The sequence below is a fragment of the Nelumbo nucifera genome, chromosome 1 (genome assembly GCF_055504915.1).
Source record: "Nelumbo nucifera cultivar China Antique chromosome 1, China Antique-T2T, whole genome shotgun sequence".
In the NCBI taxonomy this organism is placed as follows: Eukaryota; Viridiplantae; Streptophyta; class Magnoliopsida; order Proteales; family Nelumbonaceae; genus Nelumbo; species Nelumbo nucifera.
Genome location: NC_142649.1, coordinates 21,724,630 through 21,750,880, shown reverse-complemented (window position 1 = coordinate 21,750,880; position 26,251 = coordinate 21,724,630). Strand labels below are relative to the sequence as shown.

Here is a 26,251-nt window from a genome sequence, read left to right as displayed (position 1 = left end):
ATTTGTAGAGTCAAATATTGAAAATGGGCGATGCAAAGGATAATAATTCTCCAATGTGCCTTTTATCCTATATCTTGAGCCACATGCATTACACAATATTGGCTTTTCAGGTGGTCCATTCCTCCAAAGTGGAGTGTCTGAATAATTATGAAAATCCATTAGTATTAAATTAATGGGTAGAAATTAAACAATCACAACAGACAAATAATTAAGAAAAATATTACTAATCTTTTCTCTATATTTTTTCAATAGCCCTAAGGTAAATTCCATGCATTCAACAATCAAACTTCAACTAAGATAATTAATTAAGAAACTAAGTTATCAGTGGATATGGCTTAAATTGTAATTATGTTTAATTTTATATATAAAAGAAAGCTATTAAGATGAAAGATTAAGAGCTAGCATAATATTTAATAGTAGAGTAAATTAGCTAATTAAAACCCTTTTATAATGAAATTTTTGTTCTTCATCCCTTTTAATTTATGTATTTTGATATAATGGTAAAGGAACAAAATTGAGCTTAGAAATTTCAGTTTAGTATTTTTTTCTTCTACTTTATATTGAAACAAACATGTATACAGGAAACATAAAAAAATGAAAATTAAATAAGTAAAAAAAAATGAAAGCATAAATTCCTAAAATTAAATTAAAATTTTTACTACAAATTCAAAACACATTACAAAACTACTATATATGCACAATGATAATAGGACAGAATATCACAAAATAATCTATGAGGAAAAGATCAGAAATAAACTCACTTTTAGTTCCACAATGGTAACAGGGACCTTGTTTGCCCATACAAATCTCTGATTTCTCTTGAGATAATTTAGAATGATACTCAGCTTTCGACTAAGACCAGTACTATATATATAAAAATGAATCTGAAATATGAAATTAATAGGTTGCTGCATCAAAAGAATATCTAGTCTGTTTCAAATAGGTAAATCAACAAAATAGAAAGAAACCCATAAATTATTAACTTAAGTTTGCTATAAGCATTGTAAAATTTGACAAAATAAAAGAATTGAAATGAAAAGAGTAATAAGAGAAAACAAGATCAAACTTACTTGTAATAAAAATCTAAAAGAACTTCAACTTCTTTTCATTTCCTTATCTCCATATCAGATCTTTGGCCTGTATTTTGTACTATTTTTCTTTTCTTTTCTTCTTCCGTTATTTTCCAGTACCATCTTTTCGTGAACACTTTTGATATGAATGAAGGTTTGAAAGTATTTATATAGAAAGATACAAGTGTTTTTTATGCTACTAAGAAAGAAACAGACATTCAAGAGGAAAAATAATAGTAATAATAATAAAGGGTAACATTAATGAAAAGAAGAAGAAGAAAGAGAGAGAAAAAACAATGACTTGTAATTTATTATTACTCCCTGGGTAAATTGCTGAAATCTCCCCTGAAGTTTCAGACAATTGCTGAAATTTCTCTTGAAGTTTGATAATTGCAATCAGGCTCCCTTGAACTTTTTTATACTCTTGCATGTTGATCCCTTCTCTTAGAGTCTTCTAAAAAGAAGCACAAAATTGTCCAAAATTAGAGAATTTAATGTGGCAGATTTGCCTTTAAATGATTGATCCAAGGAGATTGTAAGAATTTGGGTTAGTGATTTATATGAAGAGAAAATTTGGAAAATAAACATTTTAGTCAAAAGTAACTATGTGGTATTTTAGACATTTTCATGCATCTTTTTAGAAGATTCTAACAAAGGGGGTCTACATACAATTATGTCAAAAAATTCAGAGGAGGTGATTGCAATTACCAAACTTCAAGGGAAGTTAGCAACAACCATAAACTTTAGGAGAGGTTTTAGCAATTTACCCTTAGTCACTCCTTTCACCTCACTTTTCTTTTCCTTTATCACTTTAATGAAATGGTTCTTACTTCATCGTCCTACTCTTTTATGCCAAATCACTCACTCCATCAATACTTTTTCAGTCACTATCTTTTTCAAAAGTTTGTATTTAAAAATAAAGAATGCAACTTTCCAAATATAGTTTAAATATATCCCTTAATAATAGGACAAAGCCATGTCACGTGTTACATGAACATTTATAAAACACAACTGTTATATTTCAAAATTAGCAAGAAATTAATTATCAGCATATTTATGATAATCACCTCCTCACCCATAGCGTGATAGTGATAATATGCTACACTCACTCACTGTATTCTTTTATATATCTCACTTTTAAGTTTGAATTTACTATACACACGTGGCATCTTGGGCATGTGGAAGTTTTCACACGTAAAAGTGTGTGGAGCCTTTTAATTATTTATTTTAGTGTTTAAAAAACCGGACCAGACCGTCCGGTTGAACTATGACCCATGGCTCTAACCAGTTCGATCATACCCCAATAATCGAACTTGCTCAAAACCCACTGAAAACTGGCTGGTTGAACTGGAAAACCGGTGAACCGGTTCCGGTTTCATGAAACCACTCAGGTCCATATATAAGTGAAATTTTAAAATGTTGTTAACAAGATTTAAATCCAATACCTCTTATTTTCACAAATTACTTAATTACCACTAATTCACCTCTTCACTTATGCTAATTAATGACTATTTATTATACATATTACATTATTATGTGCATATTTTAAAGAAATGTAAGTTAAAAGGCTTGAACCCTAGTCATTCTTTTTTAAAATTAAGAAGCTTATCATCCATCCACCATATTTAAGTACATTAAAAGTTGTAAAAATATATTATATATAGTATTTATATGACCCATACTATATATATGTATATGCCACATCATCACGGTTCGACACCGGTCAAACCTCTGACCCATGAACCCCTCCCTTCTCCGATTCTATGCCTAGTCCAGTTCTTTGAACATTGATTTATCTTGTTAGCACTTCTTTTATTTCTCTTAGGTCATGTTTGGGAGTGTTTAAAAATAACTACTTATTTGGGCTGGGACCACACCATTAAGCACTTATTGGTGTTTGGGAAATAAGTCCAAAATAAGTGCTTATTTTAAAAACAATGACTTATTTTTTAAGCCAAAATTTCAAGCTTTTTTAATTGCTTATACAATAAGCATTTATTCAATTCTTTTCTTCCAAAATTATCCCTAGTTGAATTTTAAAATACCACTTATAAAATTCCCTAGTTGAATTTTATAAAAGTGATTTCGTAAAAGTAGTTTTATAAAAGTAATTCTGTAAGCATTTTTATGAAAGTGCTTTTATAAAAATACTTTCATTAAAGTGCTTTCATAAAAGTACTTTCACAAAAGTATTTTCATATAAGTACTTTTATAAAAGTGTTTTTGTAAAATTTGAAAGAAAATGAAGGACAAAATAGTCACAAATGTTTATTTAAGTGCTTATTAGAGAAAAAGACTACCAAACTGTCAATATGAAATAAGTGCTTATTTTACTTGAAAAAGTTGGATACCAAATACAAATAAGTGCTAATTTGAATAAACACTTATTTTTAACATAAACACTCCCAAACATGGCCTTAAATTGTATTAGCACTTCTTTTCCTTCAAACCAAACAGTCTTAATTAATTTCTTTAAATTTGGTCGTCTTCCCTAACAAACTCCAAAAGAATAAATACCAACTTTAGAATTTCAGCTATTAAATGGTGAACAAAATAAGAAAATGCCTAAAAGAGATGGAGTCCGACCTGGTGACCTGCCACCACCGCCAACCTAGCGAAAACCTAGTTGACGACCTCGTCCACAATTCTGAATGGCTTGCAACACCTCGTATAGGGGTCGACCTGTGGCACCTCGTTAGTACAGTCGAAGTGACCTCGATGAGGAGTGACCTCCCTTGAGGGCTTGCCGACTTGATTGAGGTTCAGGTGGCGACCTGCGAGACATGCTCACCGCCCAATTCAGCATACATATCCTGAAAGTCTTGGGTTTCTCAGAAGTTGCCCCCCATATCGGATGTTCCAGAGGAAACCGAACAAGGTGCGAAGACTGGTCTACGTGCACGGCTACCTCCAAGGACATCGAGTCGATTAGGCACGTCTTCCTGGAGACCTCAAACACGGTGCGTTATGCCCAAACCAAACAACACCTATATAAGGGCATCTACCTCAGTGACACAAGGTATGTGCGGTTAAGTGCATTCTAGCTCTTTACTTTATTGATTTCTAGCTCGCAACTACCTACTGAGAACTAACTTATGCATCGGAGCAACCTCGCCAGGTTAGCCACCCCAGGTTCTCTAATCCCTCTTTCTTGCAGTTTGTGTATCAAAAGCAACGCTTTTTTATACTGATTTATGTATAACCAAGATATTGGCATGAAGCGATCGAATATAAAATTAAGCTAGCATTTCTACAACCAATAATTGTGATCATTAGTATAATAACCCCTATGATGTTGCATATTGTAAAATGAAAAAGCAAATCACTTTCCCAAGTTATGATTTAAGTAGTACTTTTATAAATTACTTTAAATGCTTAGCATACATATATCTGGGTAAATTACTTAGGCCATGTTTGGTAGTACTTAAGTTAAAAATAAGTGCTTAAAAAAAGTGTTTATTTGAATATGCATTTATTTTGACACCTAATATTTTTAAGTGCTTATTTTTTAAAATAAACAGTTATTTTATATTGAGCATTTGGTAGTCTTTTTCTCTAATAAGCACTTAAATAAGCATTTGTGACTATTTTGTCCTTCATTTTCTTTTAAATTTTCAAAATAGTCCTTTGAAAAAACTTTTATTAAATTACTTTTATAAAAACACTTTTATGAAAGTATTTTTATAAAAACACTTGTTATGAAAGTACTTTTATGAAAGCACTTTTAGAAAAGCATTTTTATACTTTTATGAAAGCACTTTTACGAAAGCACTTTTATAAAAGTATTTTTATGAGAGCACTTTTATGAAAGCACTTTTACAAAAGCACTTTTATGAAAGCACTTTTATAAAAGTATTTTCCTAAGTGCTTCTATTAAAGTGCTTTCATAAAAGTATTTTCATAAAAATGCTTTTATAAAAGTGCTTTCATAAAAGTACTTTCATAAAAGTGCTTTCTTAAGTGCTTTTATAAAAGTGCTTTCATAAAAATACTTCCTTAAAAGTGCTTTCATAAAAGTACATTTATAAAAGTGTATTTGTAAAAGTGATTTCATAAAAGCACTTTTACAAAAACTTTATAAAAATACTTTTATAAAATAACTTTTACGAAATTACTTTTATGAAATTCAACTAGGGATAATATTATAAGTGGTATTTTAAAATTCAACTAGGGATAATTTTGGAAGAAAAAATTGAGTAAGTGCTTATTATATAAGCACTTAAAAAAAGCTAAGAATTTGGGCTTAAAATATAAGCCCTTATTTTTAAAATAAGCACTTATTCCCCAAATACCAATAAGGGCTTAATGGCCCAAATAAGCACTTATTTTTCAGCACTCCCAAACATGGCCTTAAACCATTTAAACATAAACATAATAATAATATCAACGAAAAGAACAAAATAGTCAGATATGTGGTGAGAGCAAGGGAGGGTGATGGAAGAAAGGGGGTTCATTCAAAAGAAATCTCCTCTTTTTTTATTTTTTTGTTGATAGTTGATACATTTTCAATCAATGGATATTTCACTTCACTGTTCATATCCTTGGGTAAAAATGGTTTTTTATGCTTAAAATCATGGCATCATTAATTTTTTTCTATTAATATCTCAATGTCAGGTAAGGTGCAAACCAGCTGGTTGGTAAAGTATCATGTTGGTCGTACATAGTGGAGACTTGGGATCGAATCCCACCTGCACTTGGGTTGGGGAATGGGCTACCCCCATTGTGTAGCCCTTCAAAAGAAATAAAAAAAAAAAAATCTCAGTGTCAGCTAACGGAAGGGTTTAGCTTGTATAATTTATCCAAAATATGGAGGTTTTGAAAAGGTCAATGTCCAATGGATGTTAAAGAAGTTGTCAAAGACTATGGGGCAATGGGAGGAGACCCACATATTGTTGCATATGAACTTATATATTAGGTGTTGAATTTAATAATATCTTGAATTAATTATCAAAAAATCGAACAATCAAAAATTTTGATATTTGCTCATGTTATTTTGCTTATTCATTGTTTATATGTAATATAAAATAATATGGAAATTGGATGTGGGTTTTGGACAAACCCACCAACCCTCTACGGCTTTTAGGGAGTAGGGAAGGAATGGGTTGGAAGGTTTAGAGAGGTTTTTCTTTTGGTAATAAGTCTAGGGAAATAGGTAGGGTTTAGAATTTACAAAACCCTTCCTGTATCTAGGACTCTTTCCATCCTACGAACAGTTCTAAAGAAAAAACAATGAAATTTTGATTGTACATCACTTGCTGATTATGCTTCAATACGACAACGATAATGACATATAAACACCATGTTACCAAACTGTAAACCATATTAAACTGAATTGTTAATAATATCTTTATTAATGTATATAATATATATAATACATATGTTGAAACATATGTTATGTGTATGTATACATGTATATATGTATATATGTATGTACATTTAGACTTGTTCATGAGATGAGCTTTAGGCTCAACCTTATAATATTTCGAGCTCCAGCTTCAAACCAGGCCCATTAGAATTTTGGCAAAAGCTAAGCCTGAGCTTGACCCATGAACATGTATATATGTATTCATTTAACATTTCATACATATATTATTGTTGTTTGTTTCAATTTTTAACTTGTAATTTGATGCCCAAGGAGCTATTAATGCTTGAGAAAGTATCAATGCAACTTGTATAATATTAAGAGTTTCTAGCAGATAAGGGCAACTTTTTGCCCTGAATATCAATAAAAAGTAATATTTTTATAAAATAACTAAAATAAAGTAACTTTTTTAGAAAAATATCAAAAAAGGGCAGTGATACTGTTCATCGTCTTCCTCTACTGCTCTCTCATGAGGAAGACGATGGAACATCAAAGCCGCTTTCGTTGACATGATGCATTGCCACAATACAACTGGGCCCAGGCGTGAAGACAGCCAGCTCCCTTGAAAAAGACATCCCCACTGACAGTAACAACCAGCAACACTCCCGACCACAACAACAAAACCAAAATGGCCAAGTACCCAGAAAGCACGCTGTTGGCAGCTGCTCTTCCTCAGTTCCTCTTCCTTCCGCAATAGCCGTTGGTCATGGCCCATGGGCCTCCCTCAGTTCGGCGACGACATAGTCATTCTCAGATGGTTTTCCTAAACCACATAAGCCCTGCTTTCTAGATTTGGGGAAACTAGTGGATTTGGACATGGTTGCCGTCTATGGTTCAGGGAGAGTCATGAGTAAAATTTTCTTTCTCTCACTCACTCCCATTTGAGTAGTGAGATTTTTTTTATATAGAGGCGAAGGGGTATGAAGTTTGAAAAATGATTTAAGGAAATGTTTCTGCAACTACAGGCGACAGTCGGAGACCCACTTGCCGGTGTCCGACTATCAACGATGCTTTCTCAATCGTCGGAGACGACAGTCAGAGGCGGTTGTCGGAGACAATAGTCAGAAACATGCCAAAGGCAGTGGCAGGCAACTCTGATGTATAATCTACAAGAAGAAGATGAACAGTAACTTTGCCCTTTTGTGATATTATTTTTAAAAAGTTAATTTATTTTTGAAACTTTATTAAATATATTACTTTTATTGATATTAGGGCCCAAAAGTTGCCCTTATCTGATATAACCCCTATTATTAATAGGTGGCACTTATTAAGATTTCAATTTGATATTTGAATTATATTTGTTATTTATTTAGGCATACATGCTATTTAGTCTTTCTAATTGGGTTAAGCCTTAAGAATGACCCAAACCATATTAAAAACCGGATCAAACCATAATAAAATTTCTCAAACTGTAATTTACTGATTTGGTTTGAGATCTTCAAATTGAACCAAACCAGATTCAAACACCCCTATTTGTAAATATAAGATGAGAGAAAATGGATAGAACCAATATTTAGTGAGAAAAATAAGTGTAGGCTTTTTTTTGTTGATTGAATAGTTATATATGGTGATACATGGTAGCAAGAAAGATTTAACGAGAGCAAGAAGTAGAAAAGGCTTTTTAACACCTATTGCACAATGGTGGATTTGAGAGGTGAAAGGCTTACTTTAGTTTAACTTTGGCTGAGCCAGCATGAATCGTCACCAAACATAGCTCTTCCGCAAATGAATTTTATTTGCCTTAGGTCGGTTAGTTTGCAAATTTCATTTGCACTAGCATAAATGCACAAGTGCATAAGAGTGCAAAAATGTAAATTCCTATTTACTTTTGCTTGAGTTTGACTTTGTCATGTTTGATAAGAAGTAAAATGAAGTAGTCCCAAGTTTATATGAAAAAGAATGGAGGTTGGAGGATGGTTATTTGTTTGTGAGTCAAGTATAACATAACCCCCACTTTATATGAAAGAGAATTTAGGTAAGCGGAAGGTGGTGCAAATTTTGCACCAGCTTTTGCATATTATCCATGGAAAATGCTACTCACACTTATCACAAGACACTACATTCGGAACATCTCCCCATGAATGACATTAGATATTCCCAATGTGCTGTAAGGTCCTTTGGGTAGGTGTGGGTAGGGATGGTAATCTGATCCACCTCGCCTTAATCGAAGTGTTATTTTTTTTACTGTTGACCAGTTCAAGGTGGGCTTTGGAGAAACTTGAAACTTTGGTGACCGGGGATGGAGCAAGGGAAGTATTTGATCCACTCGGGATTTCCTACTCACTTTTCGTACCCATTCTCTACTCGCTGTGAATTGGAACCACACATATCTATTATGAATTGAGAGATGTGCGACTCCAATTAACTGCGAGTAGAGATGGGTAGGAAAAGTGAGTAAGAAATCTGGGCCCGATCACCTAAGCCTGGCTACAAGCACGCCCCAATAGAGAATATGTATAATATACTATTTTATATTATGTTTTATATTTTTTATAGAAATATTATAATATATCACCTATAATACATACTACATATAAATATTTATATTATGTACTGTGTAAAATAAATTTTATACACATATTATATAACATGCTATAATATGTTTTAACTCAAAAAATAGCGTTGTAACTTGTAAGTAGGAATGCTTGGGGTAGGGCGCGACAAATTCAGAGTTAGGATTTCCTATTGAGGTACGGGGCAAGGATGGGGTGCGGTATGTGTGTTCAGGGTTGGGAATGGGTATACAAAAAACTGGCCTTACCCTGCCCCATTGTCATTTCTAGGTGTGGGTAGCAGATCTGAGCTTGTTTTTTGGATGCAAAACTTGAATTGCAAATAGTACAAATTTTACATCAGGTAGGAAAAGTGTTTTAAAAACAGACCCAGAGGTCGAACTGTTTTTGCCTCTAGGTCACGAGTTAGACCGAGTAACATCAGAAAATACAACACACACACATAGGTATAAACACATTTTATCTATAAATAATGTATAATTATATTGTGCATGTAATGTATACATTATTTTATATTTGATTTATTTAATTTAATTTTTTTTATTTGTAAAAAATGCTAAAGTTTGTGATTTGAGACCAAAAAGGAGGCTTTAGTGTAAATAATGGGGTGAGATGCATAGATATCAAAAAGTTATCCAAAATTTAAAAAAAAAAATCACATCAATCCAACATCGAAGCACAAAGTTATGGCCTCCAGAAATTTACATACACATTTAGTCTGTGACTTATGACCTAGTCGTCGGGTTGAACAAGTAACCGCCTGAGTTGGGTAGATTTTTTACCACATCAATGGTTTTTGACCAATTCTTGGATTATAGTATAACTGAACCTGAAATCATGGGCGGGTGACTGTTTGAATGATTCAACAAGCCATGTCAACAATAGGTTGAAGACACTGGATAGAAGTACAAATCATAATTACAAACAAATAGATCTCTGTCTCTTTCTCTCTTCCAACCAACTCTACTAGGGTTGTTCACGGGTCGGGTTGGGTCGGTTTATTGGCATTTTTCCAACCGACCCGACCTAGTCGGTTTACCTAGAAATGAAACTGAAACCAACCCAGTACTAAGTAAAACCGACCTGGTCGATTTGAATCAGTTTGGGTCGGTTTTGTGAATGATTCTCTCGGTGTGAACGGTAAAGGATTCAAGTCTAACAAAGCAAAGGCTAGATGCCTGAAAATTAAAAATGATTTGATGGATTAAAACTAATATTTTATATATCAGAAATTTTATATATAATATATATTTCTGAAATAAAGCTGAAATATATATTTCCACAAATATATATCTGAAATATATATAGTAAAACTGAAATATATCAGATATATATATATATATAATATTATATTATATTATATATATATATAATATATATCTAAGCCGGTTCAGGTACCGAACTATCGGTTTATATTTTTTTGTAACCCAAAACCGACCGATACTTAAGAAAAAACAACTAATTCGGGTTGAATCGGACCGGTTTGGTCTGTTTGGGTCTTGTTATGAACAGCCCTAAACTCTACATGTCAAGAATCCGGATTTACTCCTTACAAAGCATGCTTCACACCAATCTCACAAACAATCTGGCAAAGGGGGAGTGATAGAATCATTTGATCCAAACTCTCCAAAATGTCACCTTTTCGGAGCTCCAACAACATCACATTGAACTACTGATGACACCTCCAAATACTAAGGAGCTACACAATATCGTCAAACTCAAGAACCCTCACAAAGCTCTAGGACCATATGAGTTCACTGCCTTCTTTTATCAGCATCATTGGAACATGCTTGGCCCAGAGATATTAGACATGGTCAATGCATTCTTTGTTACAGAACAACTCGCCAAAGAAATCAATAATACCAACTTGGTATTCATCCCCAAGAACAATTTCCTAGTGGACACCTCTGGTTACAAGCCTATTAGCCTTTGCAATATGCTATACAAGATTATTTCTAAATGGATGGTCCAGAGATTGCAAGAAATCATCTCTCCATTCCAATCGGCCCGCTTCCTAAAGAATATACAAATCTCAGATAATATTCTATTGGCCAAGGAAATCACTCATAAAACCACATTGCAGCAAACTGGATATGTCCAAGGCTTTTGATTGAATGGGCTAGCTTTTCTTATGTGGAGTTAAAAAAAAAAAGAAATTTCCTCCAAAATGGTGCAGTTTAATTTATCAGTGCATCTCTTCCCTTATTCAATAATGTTAAGAGGTGAAGCACATCACCACTTTCATCTAAATAGAGGTTTGCAACAAGGTGATCTTCTCTCTCCTCACGTCTTCATCATAGGCATGGAGACCCTCACACAACTACTTGGAGCAACATCCATGGAAAGGAATCTTCAAGGAGTCAAATTGAACCAAAATGGCCTAGAAACCACTCATCTAATGTTCGCAGATGATATTATGTTATTCTGCAAAGCTGATCCCTCTCAAGTTTGAACCTTGCCCCACATCTTGCAAAAATTGAAGACTTATTGGGACAAAAAATAAATTATGCCACTACATGAAAAATGACTTCAACTGCCGCTAAAGGTCCCTAAAACTGCTGCTAGAAACTTTACCAGCAATCGGCTAATTGCCACTAAAAGAACTGTAACTATAAGTTCTAGCGGCAGTTTTCACGGCTGTTGGTACAAATGCAAAAATTGTCGCTGAAACTATCTTTAGTGGCAGTCGCGACTGCCACTATAAGTTTGGCACGCTTTTTTTAGCGGCAGTTGCAACTGCTGGTAAATCTTTTTTTGTTCATATACTCTATAATTTCTTTGTAAATTATTCCTGATTTGTTTCAAATAACTTGTTTTGTCTACATTCATCTAAATTAAAATGAAATACAAAAATCAATACAAATGCAATTTAAAAGTCTATTCTCCATTCAAAATATTTTTCGACCAAAAAAAAATCAATACACTTGAATCACAAATTAATACATCTTAGTTTCAAATTGAGACATTCTTTAACACAAATTTCATTGTCCATTCTCAAAACTCAAAACACTTGATTGACAAAAAATTCTCCCAAAATTCAACGAAAATGAATACATGCACAAAGGATGAAAACAATCATAAATAAACTTGGGGTAAGAATGAAATCTCAACTGGTGAATGACACAGAAAAATGTATGCTTAAACATAGTTTGAAATAAAGAAAAAATATTTGTAACTCATGAAAACTCTTCAATATTTGAAACTCAACAAAAATATTTCTTTCACAACATTTATAGGATAGCTTTTCTATAAAAAAAAAATGCAATGCTCCTCTCTTTCCACATGCTTCAGCCAACTGATAAGGGAAATGTGTTCCTCAAGATACATTCTCTAGGGCTTTGATCCCTCACTGGATGAGACAACACCAGACCAGGGCAGGTATTAGAGTCTAGGGTTGTGCATCTAACTGAAGTTTGTTATTTTTCCCCTTGTATCATTGCAATTCTTTAAGCAGAAGTGTAATTGGATCCTACTTTGTTCAGGGCCTACCCATCCTTGATGATGAATAGTCATAACTTCTTCTGTGTCTTACGCCTTATAGTTGATAGCAAGGCAACAGATCAACAAAGGCCTTTCCTTCAGAGTGCAAGGACTAGGTGCGTTAAGCCTTTTGATTTTCAAGAACAATAACCTGGATGAGGGTACTGCCAGGTGGAATGAACTTTTCACATTTGAAGTTCCTGGATGAGTGCAAGGAACTTGGTACCCAATTCTTAAGGTTTCAGTATTTCTGTAAGTCAGAAAATATGGAAACTTGCACTGTAACATCAATATGAAAATTGCGCAGATTTTGAATTTCAGAATGGAAGCAAAACTTGAATTGCACATGATTGAGGCAAAAAAGTATTTGATTCCTTTTCCTTCCCTTGCATTCAGCACTAATCTAAACAGAACCTAATGGCTTTGATCTTGGATGCAAGGATCCTTTGTTCACATGCAAACTTACTTGAGCCCTAATTATAAGCTTTCAACACCTAGCAGCTAAAGGCACAACCACCAATTTAGGGTAAATGGAGCACATCATTCATCCCCCTTAAACTAAAAGATTGATGCCTGACAAATTAACCTGCACATCATGCACCAGAAATCTTGGAAAACACATGGGGCAATAAGTAGGAATGTCAACTAGTTGGGTTTAGTATGGGTTTGACACAACCCAACCCAGCTCCAAAGGCACCTGCTATTGAACTTGTATCGCCTCAACTTAATGTGATGGAATTACTGAACCCACCCCAACCCCATACCAATACCAATCTGCTCTACCTCGTGAACGGTACCTTGTTCTTAGTGAAGGTTATTGGTTTATATTTAAAGATTTCCAATGTCACTATGTCACCAACCACATGACCTTATGTACGTGGCTACAATAACCCAATGGGTTGGAACTAGCTAAACCCAAAACCAATGCAGGTTATACTCATGTAACCCAGTCCTGATTTGATAGGGTTGGATCAAGGTAGCTTTACAGTTCAAACCAAAGAGTTGACATTCTAGCAATAACATTTATGTTTCTCCAACATGATTTGGCAATCACTTCAAGAGAGGAGATGCATACCTGAGAATTGATTATTTTCTGTCTCTGCAACTCTTCAACAAGATTTCCAATGCTGAAATTAAAAACAACTTTCAGTTGAACATGGAATATCAACAAAAGCATGCTACAATAAAAAACCATATACCACATCTCATACCTTTGCTGGAGACTAATCACTTGAGATTGTAGTTCTTTTTCTCTAGCAGAAGCTGAAGATATCTGTATATTGTGAAAGATAATGAAAAAAAAAAAGGTAGAAATAAGCTACAACAGCTATAATCTGAATAAAGTCGATCATGTTCTCTGTTGTTTTTCTCTTTTCTCTTCTTTTTCTAGATAATTTGAAAGCTGGCATACTTCAATCTTTTCTCAATAAGAAATCCTCAAAGTTCAAATTATCCTCAACTGTTCAAGCAATCTACCATCTCAATATTAATTTTATTTTCATTATGACAATAGCTGATGAAAATAAGGAATAATAGACCTATATTTAAATGGTACAGATATTTCAGGATTTCAAATTTCTATTTCTTGCCTCTCAAACTCCCCCAACCCAGTATATTTCAAAAACCTGCTGTGTTGAACACCTAGGAGAATCATATATAGCTATACTAACCAAGAAGTATACTGCTAAGATTAATAAAAGGGCATTACACAATTTATGTGAAAACTTCAAGACAGTATGGAAGCTCCTTATAGCCAAGCCTAGACTCTAAGTTCTCTAACAAAATTAACAAAGTCCTAGCCAAACTAGAAAACTCAAAACTTGGGGTATGAAAATCTTTTCTTTAAGAAGGGTATGGTATACCATTTAGATACTCTTTAATATCTAAATTGTTAGAGGTTAGTATGTTACTAAAACAGCTGAAAACTAATTGTTTTAGGCTGCATTTGGCATTCCTTATTTTAAGGACTTATCTCCTTTTTTTTGCAGTTTAAATGCCCCCATGAACACTGAGTTCTTAACAGCAAAAGGGAGATAAGTCCTTAAAATAAGGAATGCCAAATGCATCCTTAGTGACATAATTGGCTCAAAATTTTGTGACAATATAATACTGGAAAAAGTACCTTAATTATTAATTAGAAGGCTTATATTCCATTAATTAGAAGGCTTTGATGAAGATACTTGGAGTATATGAATGGGAAGGCAGCAACTCGATGCCTCCAGAATTTTGGATTCTCCCATCCTTTCTCCCCATGCATCCAGGTTTGCATTAGTACTTTTGATAAATCAGATCAGTATATGATTCTTGGTATAAATTCAATATATTTATAACTATATATACAAAAACCAATGACACTAGTTTAGTATTTATACTTGCACATCCCAAGTCATAGCCAAGATGTCAATGCTTGGATTTTTCTTTTATATTCAAAGAAAAAGGGTTTCCACTGCATTTTACAAAATGTGATTGCATTGACCTCTAAAAGAGAAGGTTCTTGGTGCATGTTGTTTGCTGATAACATAGTATTAATTGATAAAAGTAAAGAAGGATTAAATGCAAAATTAGATTTTTGGATGAATACCTTCAAAACAAGATCCTCAAAATAAGTAGGATTAAGCCAGATATATGCAATGTAAACTTAATAATAATAGGAGTTAAAATCAAGGTACCTTAGGATTGAGACCAAGATATATCTCAATGTGACCTCTTTCATTACCTTTGTTTGACAAGTTATAGCAATGGAGAAATTGAGGAGGATGTTGCTTGAAAGCTAAATTACTGTAGCCAAAGTAGCAGAAAAGAGAAGAAGAAGAAGAAGAAGAGATGTTGGAATGTCAAACTGTACAGTTCAGTCGACAGTACTATTATTTATATTATGATGTAGTACAATGATACAGGAAGTTACTAGAATGCCCCTGATTAGTGATGCGACACCCAGACAACTTAAAACATTAAACAGGATTAGGCCCATTAACAAAGGCCCAATACAGGACAACTTAAACTTAAGTATAGGCTAATAAGAACTCTTATCAGCCGAATACACATACATACAAAGACTTCAATCCAACACTCCCCCTCAAGCTAAGCATGGATATCAATCATGTTTAGCTTGCCAAGCATGTCCCTAAACTTTGCTACTGCCAACCCTTTAGTCAGTACATCTGCAATTTGCATCTCAGATGGAGTATAAGGCACACAAAGTTCACTCGAGACAATTCTTTCTCTAACAAAGTGCCGATCAATCTCAATATGTTTTGTCCTGTCATGCTGCACGAAATTGTTGGCAATGTTGGTGGCAGCTTTATTATCACAATACAGCCTGAGAGGACCTTCAGCCTTAATGCCAAGTTCATTAAGAAGAGTTCTGAGCCATAAGAGTTCAACAACCCCGTGGGCCATAGCTCGATACTCTGCTTCTGCACTTGATCTACCCACTACATTCTGCTTCTTACTGCGCCATGTGACCAGGTTTCCTCCCACAAATGTACAGTAACCCGAGGTTGACTTCCTGTCTCCAACAGACCCAGCCCAATCTGCATCAGTGTAGGCTTCAATTTCAATTCTATTGTTTTTCCTGAAGAGAATTCCCTTCCCTGGGCAAGTCTTCAAGTACCTGAGAATCCTTTCAACTGCTTTCATATGAGGGATCTTTGGAGAGTGCATAAATTGACTGACAACATGCACAGCATAAGCAATATCTAGCCGAGTGAGGGATAAGTATATCAGCTTCCCTACCAATTTTTGGTATCTCTCTCTATCACAGTAGTCCTCCCCTACTGATTCCTGCAGGCCATGATTTTGTTCCATTGAAGTATCTGCTGGCCTGCACCCCATCATGTCTGTTTCCTCTAGGAGGTCAAGAACATACTTCTGCTGACATATGTAGATTCCCTCTCTTGACCTGGCAACTTCAATCCCAAGAAAATATCTCAAATGACCCAAGTCTTTGATCTCAAAATCAGAAGCTAGAAACTCCTTCAGTCTTTTTATCTCTTCCAAGTCATTCCCAGTAATTACCATATCATCCACATAAACAATGAGTGCAGTAAGTGTACTATCCTATCTCCTTATGAACAAGGTATGGTCTGCACCACTCTGAGTGTACCCCACTTTCTTCATGGCCCCACAGAGCCTCTCAAACCATGAACGGGGAGATTGTTTCAACCCATATAATGCTTTCCTTAGTTTGCACACCTTTCTACTAAAGTCATAGCCTGGTGGAGGTTCCATAAATACCTCTTCATGAAGGTCACCATTTAAGAAGGCATTCTTCACATCCAGCTGATGAAGTTCCCATGAAAAATTTGCTGCTAATGACAATAGAACCCGAATTGTGTTGAGCTTTGCTACTGGGGCAAAGGTTTCTTTGTAGTCAATCCCTTCTTTCTAAGTAAACCCCTTTGCCACAAGCCTGGCCTTGTACCTTTCAATGGACCTGTCCTCCCTGTGCTTTACAGTAAACACCCACTTGCACCCAACAGTGGTCTTCCCCGCTGGCAGATCCACTAATTCCCAAGTTCTTGCTTTCATTAGGGCTTTCATCTCTTCATTCATAGCTTATTTCCACCTTGGATCAGACACAGCCTCTGAGTACCTAGAAGGAACACGCATAGAGGAAAGAGCAGACACAAAGGAGTGATAGGCAGAAGATAAATGTGAGTAAGAAACAAAATCAGCAATGGGGTATCGGGTGGTGCAAGAGCGGATAGGCTTACGGAGAGCAATAGGAAGATCCAAATCAGAAGTATGAGAGTTGGAATTACCTTGGATTGTAGAGACAGAGTGATCCGAGTCCAACTGGTTGCTATCATGAGGTTGAGGGCCCCTTTTTCTTTTGTTGTATGTAAGTATCTCCTTTTGTTGCCTACTGGAGCTTTCAGGAACATCTGCCGCATCAAGAGAGGTAACCGGCATAGTGGGAGCCTCACTGGGTTGACCCGGAATGTCACAACAAGGAGTAGGAGGAGAGGATGGAAGACCCGAGGCAGATAGGGGAACAAAAAAGGAGGGAGAATGAGAATCCTCTTCCATCCCACTAGTCTCCCCCTGAAGAGGATTCTGAGAAGACTGAAAATAGGGTTGAGACTCAAAGAAGACCACATCTCTGGTGACATACTTTCTCTTGGAGACAGGGTCATAACACTTGTAACCCTTTTGTGTAGAAGAGTACCCCAAGAATATTCCCTTTGTAGCCTTAGGATCCAGCTTGGTCTTCTTTGGATCCTTCACATGTATGAAACATATACAGCCAAAGACCCGAGGAGGAAGGGGAAAGTCTAGAAGAGTGGGACACAAAACAGAGAAAGGGGTTTTCATACCCAACACCTTAGATGGCATCCGGTTTATCAGATATGATGCAGAAAGTACAGCTTGAGACTAGTATTGCTTGGGGACTTTGTGCTGGAATAGTAAGGCTCGAGCTGATTCCAATAGATGTCTATTCTTGCGCTCAGCAACCCCATTCTGCTGAGGAGTATAAGCACAGGATGACTGATGTAGTATGCCAGCATCTTCCATGAATAAGTTCAAGGATTTTTCAAAGTATTCAGCAGCATTGTCTGACCTGAATTGCTTAATCTTCTTATTAAACTGTGTTTCAATCATCTTGCAAAATGCCATGGTTATCCGTGGTACTTCATCCCGTCCTTTTAACAGGTAGATCCATGTACAACGAGAGTAGTGGTTAATAAAACAGATAAAGTACCGGAAGCCATCAAAGGAAACAATGGGTGAAGGGCCCCAGACATCAGAATGAACCAAATCAAAAGGAGCACAAATTTCATTGCTGGAAATTGGATACATAGTTCTACATTGTTTTGACATTTGACATACTTCACAGGTTAGACTCTAACTTGGAATGCCCTTAAACAATTCAGGAAACAACATTTCTAATGAGGAGAAAGACACATGACCTAGCCTAGCATGCCAAAGATGCAGCTTAGCTATTGACTCCACACTTTCCGAATTACTAGCAGCAGATGCTTGTAGGGCTGAGCCGATGTCTGCATCAAGGTAGTAGAGGCCTCCATACTCATGACCGCACCCAATCGTTCTCCTTGTCACTCTGTCCTAGAAGACACAATGAGTAGGAAAAAAGGTTATACTACAGTTCAAATTTTTGGTAAGTTTTGAAACAGACAAAAGATTTGAGGTAAGATTGGGAACATGTAAAACTGATTTAAGAGAGAGGTCCTTGCTTAGGTCAACAATTCCCTTTCCAGAGATAGTGAAGAAAGACCCGTCAGCAACTCTCATCTTATCCTGACCAGACAACAAATGATATGAAGAGAATAGGGAAGACATATGTGTCATATGGTCAGTAGCACCGGAATCAATAACCCAAGAAGTAGAGTCAATAGAACCAGTGGCACTGAAGGCAGAGGCTGTACCTGATCTAGCAAGAGATGTAGAAGCAAAAGAATTATTTCTTAGATGGGCTAATTCCCTGCTAAGGACCTCAACCTCACTAGCAGTGAAGCCCAAAGTACCAGTTCCAAAGGAATCAGCAACCTGTCCCATAGGAGAAGAAGACACTGTTGGTGTATTTTGTGAGTTGTCATCATTGTTGTTGGTGACAAAATTCCCACTTGCCGCAGGCCTGTTATCTCTAGAAGAAACATCTCTGGGTATTGAAGACATCTTGACTGCAGCCACTGTGTAGGTGACACTGATTAAGACTAGCCAAAGCAGTTCTGAAGGTTCTGAACCAGTTCTGGAGCAAATCTGATTAGCTGAAATGATCACAACAAGTTCTGGCAGCACTCAACACAGTTTCAGACTTGCCAAGACTGTCACAGTTCTAAAACAGTTTAGTTACAACAGCAAGCAAGGAGTTCTGGGCTGGTAACCGACCTGAAGCTAAGGGTTCTCAACTATTGTGCTATGCAAACTCCACTTGAACTTCGAGTACTGCAACTGTAAAGAGAGTGCCCTTCCTTGCGGCCAATACTAGGACTGCTGACATCAGTCCTCAACTAGGGTTCACAGTGCTGAACAATCTGGAGCTGGCAGCTCCCTAGGTAATCTCACAGCAGTGGTGAGGGGTTTCGGACTGATAACCACCCTGAACTTGGAGCTGTTTGCCACATTGCTATGCTGGTAGAAGTGTTCACAGTGCTGGTAGAACACTAGATAGACTTCACTTGGGCTGAACCAAATGCTGCAACAGTTCGGGTATAGTAGCGAGTGAACAGTTCGAGGCTGCAACAGTAGCAAGTGAACAGTGGGCTCTGTAGAAGAAGCTAAGTCTGTGCGAGCCTTGTTGGAGCACCGAAGCTGCAACTGTAGAAGTAGCTAAGCCCCTTTCGGCTAGTGCTAGGACTGCTGAAATTAGTCCTCAACTACGTTTGTCCTACACAGACCTCTCTTAGTAGCCAAATAGCTACTTTTTGCTGAAAATAACCTAGTAGGACATCTACTTCTGGGTCTTACTTCCCTTGAGTCCTACAACCAAGAGAAACCCTAGGTTCGAACTTGCTTTACTCTCTTACACCCCTAAGTCTTCACTGCAGCAACCCAGAAAAGGAAGAGAGAAGATGAAAAGACAGCAAGAGAAGAGAGTGTGTGCCGGCTGAAACCAGGAAGAAGCTAATGCTCTGATACCATGAAAGCTAAATTACTGTAGCCGAAGTAGCAGAAAAGAGAAGAAGAAGAAGAAGAAGAGATGCTGGAATGTCGAACTGTACAGCTCAGTCGATAGTACTATTATTTATATTATGATGTAGTACAATGATACAGGAAGTTACTAGAATGCCCCTGATTAGTGATGGGACACCCAGACAACATAAAACATTAAACAGGATTAGGCCCATTAACAAAGGCCCAGTACAGGACAACTTAAACTTAAGTATAGGCTAATAAGAACTCTTATCAGCCAAATACTCATACATACAAAGACTTCAATCCAACATTGCTCATAGTATTAAAGCAGGATTGGTATCTAGGGTCTTATGTAATAAGAGAACCCAAATAAATAAATAATAACAACAACAACAGAGAACACCACTTGGGATAAAAGGAAAATTTTATAAAAAATGTATAAGGCTGCTAATGTATAAGGGACCACAACTCACGTAATTTGAAAAGACATTAATGCCTCTTATTGGTGAAAAAGAGCTATGCTGACCATTCTACTCTTACTATCTTAATACAGAAAGCATAATATATAACAGAAACAGTAACATAATAATAAGGCTCCCTTAAGAATTAGTAAGTTTGAGCCAACTGGTTGAACTGTTTTATCTTGTTAGCTAGCCCATTGAACTGCCAAATTGGTTGTAATAAGCTTCAGCCTTTTTTTATTTTGGTTTTATTTTTTATGTTAGCTACTGGTTACTTGTTCAGTTAGCCAGTACAAGTGTACTGACCTCTCCCAATGACCTGACCGGCCTCCAATTGGGGCTTTGACACATTGAAATGACTAATCTAGGTGTACAAATGCTTGTCAATAAATTTTCTAGTTTGGTAACCTTAAGCTATTGCTGTTCCATTTTCCAGATTACTAACAGAAGATCCTGGACAGAGACTTGGAGCTAAAGGCGCATCAGAGGTAATCTTATCTATTAGATGTTGAATCTACTGTTTTCTTGGGTAGAATCATTAAGCAATAGCATTGGAGATTATGGTCCAGGTGAAGCAACATGTGTTCTTCAAAGACATCAACTAAGGCGCATCAAAGGTAATCTTGTCTATTAGATGTTGAATCTATTGTTTTCTTGGGTAGAATCACTAAGCAATAGCATTGGAGATTATGGTCCAGGTGAAGCAACATATGTTCTTCAAAGACATCAACTAGGACACACTTGCCAGGCAGAAGGTGACATTACATGTAGCTTGTCTTATTTCTCACCACAGCACTGTTCTAACCATTGACACCATGTATCTGAGATTGATCATGTCATCTGAATGACCATGGTTATTATAGGCTGCATTTGTCCCTGCTTCGGAAAGTGCTCTTGATACAAGCTACTTCACAAGTCAGTACTCCTGGAATCCATCAGATGATTGTATTTATGCTGCCAGTGAATTTGAGGGTTCTAGTGACAGTGGCAGTATAAGTGGCTCTGGAAAAACATTGTTATTTTATGTGGGCTTTTTTCAGGCTTAACTTGTATTTTGAGCCTCATTAACAATGATAAACAGGGAGATGACTGTGGAAGTCTTGCTGAGTTCGAGCCTAGCTCATCAGTGAATTACTCATTTAGTATTTTTTCATTTAAGGTATGTTTTATTGACCTTGCAAAGTCGGTGCTTTGGTTGCTTTGCTTTCAGCTCATATCAAAGTAGTCATCAATCAATTGTTTTCACATAAACTTGGTATTAAAGTAATAATATATGGACATAGCTTTTGGTAGTTGCAAGGCTGATGTGAAAAGAGTTGAGTTCACCTACTCATTAAAGTCATAACAGACTTTTATTAAAAAATAAAGGCCCTGACCCCCCCCCCCTCAGTTTAAAAGGTATAATACATTTAGTGTTAGTTAACACAAACAACTTCTCAATCATGTCAATAGATCTTAAATCTAGGAAACCAATATTATATTGTTTAAATTTAATTGCATCATATATGCATAGTATCACCTGCATAGTAAAGACTTAAGGATATATAAATAGTTTTAATTATAAAGCAGATAACCTCGTATCAGATACTAATCAGCATAGAACAACTTAAATTAAGTGGGTAGAGTTAATTAAAAGAGTACAACCCTAACAATTGTTCCAAAATGTTTTGGACCTTACTTTGATCCTCCAAATTGTGATGTGATACTTATGCCTCTACATCAATAGCAAGGTCCAATAATACACCAGCAATGTAATGCATTTGTGCAAGAGATGATGTATATATCTACTTGATAAGGCTGAGATCATGGACTTTAGGACAGCAGCTGGCAGTTCCTCCATCCAGATTGACCATAGGACAGCGGCTAGCAGCAGGTGCCAAATAATCACACCTTTACTGCCCAGTCCCTCAATATGCCAATTATTGAGGAAATCATGAGTTATCTTAGGGAAGATCCAATTCAACTGTAAATTGTTAAGAAAATGAACCCAGATTTGTCTGATCATGGGGCAATGCAGGAAGAGATTTTCCACTGCCTCCAAGTCATAGTTACATAAAGAGAACATTTCAACCACAATGGCCTCCTTGTTAGCCGGCAATGTTAAAAGAAACTCGGGTAGGATTCTACTAAGAGTCTGTCTCCAAACTAATAATGATGTCAAAATCTTAATCTTGTTCAATTGCCTAGTTTTAGAGTGATGCCTTCAAGGAAATGAGGTTGAGCTTTTATCATTTATCAACAAATGAGGTTGGGCTTTCTGAATACCCTTCCAAACTTATCACCCCCCATTTATAAGCCCATACTTGGCTGCAATCATCTGTCTCCACCAGTTGTCACTGTCAACATCAGATCTTGAGAGGCATTTTCTCAGGAGAGTTATGTTTGTATCTTTGATTATGTATAGTCCCATACCACCCAATTGCTTTAGAGAGCAGATTTTTGCCCAGTCTACCAGGTGGATCTTCTTGTCATCCTTCCACCCATTCCACAAGAACTCCCTTTACAACTTTTCCGGCTTGTTCCTTAATATTTACTATTATTTATCTTGTTCCTTACATTGTATTTTTGTTTGTAAATATTTATGGAACAGTTTTTACTTACTGGTTCTCAACTCAATAATTTTTAGAACTTATACTCTTCTTGTTTATTCTGTATATTCTAGTTTCTTATCCTTTGAAGGGATTGCTCACATATTCAAGAATCTGTCTTTGTTTTCTTTCGAGTTGGTATTTGAGGAATTAGCATACAATAGTTTGATGCCTTAATTCAATTAATTTTATTTTCCTGCAGTTTCTTAAAATTCAGGTTGGCATCTGGGCCGGTGATATCAATGACATTGTTCTTCTGGATGTGACACCATTATCTCTATCTCTAGAAACACTTGGTGGAGTTAAGACAAAGATTAGCCCAAGGAGCCCAACATTGCAGCAGAAAAAGGAGAGACAGAAGGGGAAGGTTTAGGACAAGTTTGGGTCTTCCAACGTTACCTCCTCCCGAATTTCTCTCTAGCTTAGTCAACCCTCTGCATATTTCCCTTCTCTCTACCAACTGAAAATAAAGTAATTGCAGCATTTTCAAGCAAGTCCATATGAATCAAACAAATTAATAGGATGGAGTAGCAATTACCTTCAGTGGTTTATTGAAGAAGAATAAGAAACCTAACTGTCCTTGGACTTCCGTAACAGTGTCAAAGGCAATAAAACCCCTAGCTAAATCTTCAAGAAAGGGCAAGTTTCATCATATAAATCAACTTTTGCATTTTGTTACGTCTACAATACTTCACCGTTTATAAATGAATACTAGAAGCTATCAAGCTTTTATAGTTATTTGGATTTTCAACAAGAACTATAACTGAGTAAACGATGATCGAGGCCAACACTAGAAAAATCCAAATAATAGGAAAAACTTTGCAAAACTAAAATGTTAAAAACAAAATGAGAGGCAAGAAGGAAACTACCTCTAATGTAGTAGCGTTCTAGAGTTAGTTCAATGCTGCGGTGAAGAGACCGAATCAGCCACTGACGTTGAAGTCGCTGGTTGGAGCTGTCCGATGGAAATCTGAGACAAACTCCATCGGTCATGAACAGTAGAAAAGTGAGAGAGAGAGAGAGAGAGAGGGCGGGAAGAGAATGGGGAAAACGAAAGAGGAGGGGGAGGGGAAACCAAATTCGCAGTCGCTATACTCTCTAGCGGCAGTTTTAAACGACCACTGCTATAGAATATTATTTAGCAGCAATCACAATCCAAACCATGCCATGAAGACCCACATTCTCATTGAGAGAATAAAAAGGAACTAATGGTGGCACGACAATAAACACAAAACGAAACACAATTTCCTAGACCAACCTCTGCCTATTAAAGAAAAATGGGGGTTTAGGCATGATTTTGAAAACCGGACCGAGCATATGATTGGACTAGTTGACTTGGGAATCGATCAAGTATTTCGTTCATTTCACCCTAATGGCCTTTTCGTTTCCTTTGAAATCTGACATCTAAAAGTGTAATAATTGTATTAAGAGATATATCGGTATTGGTGAACTTTTCTTTCGTCTGAACTTTCTTAATGCAGAGAATGTTACTCGAAATTCTGAAAACTAACAAATATCCATTTTGACCCTATATATGAGAGTTTTTGTTTGTCTTTTTGAGGGTATCATTGGAAAATAAAAATTTGTATGATTGCACTTTAAGAGATAAGAGATAAGAATAAACGAACAACCAATTTTCTCTTAAAGTTAAAAGATTCTTCTTAAGGGATAAGAGTTAAGAGGAAACGAACAGACCCTAAAACTGCGTTTTAGCCAAAAATCATGGATTTGGTCAATGACATGCTGACCTGGGCAGTTGAACCATCGAGTCGAACAATAGTTTTTTGTTGTTTTTTATTTTATTTTTTTTTAAGTCAAAATGGGCCATCCATTTAAATTGGACGGTCGGACCATTCGACCTGGGAATAGGTTCTAAGGACGGTTTCGCGTTCGGTCCAGATTTTAAAACCTTGGTTTAGGAATGGCAACGGGGTGGGGCGGGGACGAGGAGCTAGTCCCCATCCCTATCCCCATGGGGATCCCCACTTCCCGTGATTTTTTATAATGTCAACATCTTTTTGTTTTTATTTTTATTTTTTGTTTTTATTTTATTTAAAAATAAATAATTAAAATTTAAAATCCTATTAAAAAAATTCAAACATATTAAACCAAATTTTTAAAAATATTAATATATAGATGTATGTATACATATATACATATATACATATATACATATATAGATGTATGCATGCATAGATACATATATATTAGTAGGGATCCCACAAGGCGGGGAGTGCTCTCCCCATCCCCGCTCCGTCCCCACCAACAGGGATGAAAATTTCCCCATCCTCATCCTTGCGGGAGGAAATCATCCCCCCATCCCCGCCCCATTCGGGATGGGTCCTTATGAAGATCAGGGAAATGGGGAAATTTTCCATCCCTACTTGGGTTTAAGTCTCAGGTGCAGTTGTCTTATGAACAAAACTATGTCCAACAAGAAAATATGGATACTTCTCACTTGTCCTACCACTCCATAGGCCATGGACATGAATGCCAAATACTTTCTTAAAATAATCAGTTTTGAAGCATAAAAAGGACACTCCAGTTTAGGATGGTAGAAAAAGTGCATACAACATTTTAGAAGAACTCAAGCTAGCATAATATGATTTGGATACTAAAAAAATGGTTCCTTAGTGATGTGGAGTAATCCGGCTGCTCCCTGCTAGAGATGATCTGGCTACCAGATCGACATGAACTGGGTAGTCTGCAAGAGAGGAGTCAGAGATCCCGGGGTGGCTAACCCAGTGGGGACACTCCAATGGCTAAGTTAGAATACAGGGGTAGTAGAAAGCTTGAAGATGATAACAATGAGTTAGAGAGCTAGAGAGCAAAGATTACACACAATAATAAAATGAACATACCTCCACCCCTGGGGGTGAAGTCTTTATATACTGGAGTCCTTGTGGACTGGTGGAGCGGTTCCTGGATCCTCGCCGTGATGGGATCCACTTGCGTGTTAGGTGGGCAAAATGTCACCAACTAGTAAGACTGTCCTTTCCGTTTGAACCGGGGAGTCGGTGAGCTAATATAGCCGTTGGCGAGGTACGATCCCGTAAGACGCGGAACATGGTGGTGAAATCCTCAGGGTTTTCATGTGGAGGTCGTTTTGAACGGGAGGCGAGCTGCCTGTTAGGTATCGGGCTGCTTGATGGCGAGCTGACTGGTGGCGACCTTCCCG

The 26,251-nt window shown here is 36.4% G+C and overlaps 1 protein-coding gene across 6 annotated transcripts; it reads right to left on the bottom strand.

Moving 5' to 3' along the window:
- Window positions 1–24,416, bottom strand: LOC104605810 (uncharacterized). 6 transcript variants are annotated; one of them, XM_010270710.3, is made up of 6 exons: window positions 23,943–24,416; window positions 23,612–23,700; window positions 13,637–13,698; window positions 13,501–13,552; window positions 762–884; window positions 1–137 (listed from the first exon to the last, which is right to left on the bottom strand). In XM_010270710.3, exons 1-6 carry the CDS (start codon window positions 24,064–24,066, stop codon window positions 63–65), a joined length of 525 nt encoding a protein of 174 aa, XP_010269012.1. In that variant the 5' UTR covers window positions 24,067–24,416; the 3' UTR covers window positions 1–62. The 6 variants fall into 6 exon arrangements, 3 of the variants coding, with proteins under 3 accessions (XP_010269012.1, XP_088757718.1, XP_010269015.1); XM_088901592.1 differs by lacking the exon at window positions 762–884 and having other exon boundaries at window positions 3–137; XM_010270713.3 differs by lacking the exons at window positions 1–137; window positions 762–884 and adding an exon at window positions 12,039–12,675 and having other exon boundaries at window positions 23,943–24,415.
- Between the last annotated feature and the right edge of the window lie 1,835 nt (window positions 24,417–26,251).

Coding starts and splice junctions, on each gene's coding strand:
- LOC104605810 (XM_010270710.3), bottom strand. CDS start 24,066: ATGACCGATGGAGTTTGTCTCAGATTTCCATCGGACAGCTCCAACCAG. Junction 23,701..23,942: donor AGAACGCTACTACATTAGAG/GTAGTTTCCTTC, acceptor CCTTTCTTGAAG/ATTTAGCTAGGGGTTTTATT. Junction 138..761: donor TTACCATTGTGGAACTAAAA/GTGAGTTTATTT, acceptor ATAATTATTCAG/ACACTCCACTTTGGAGGAAT.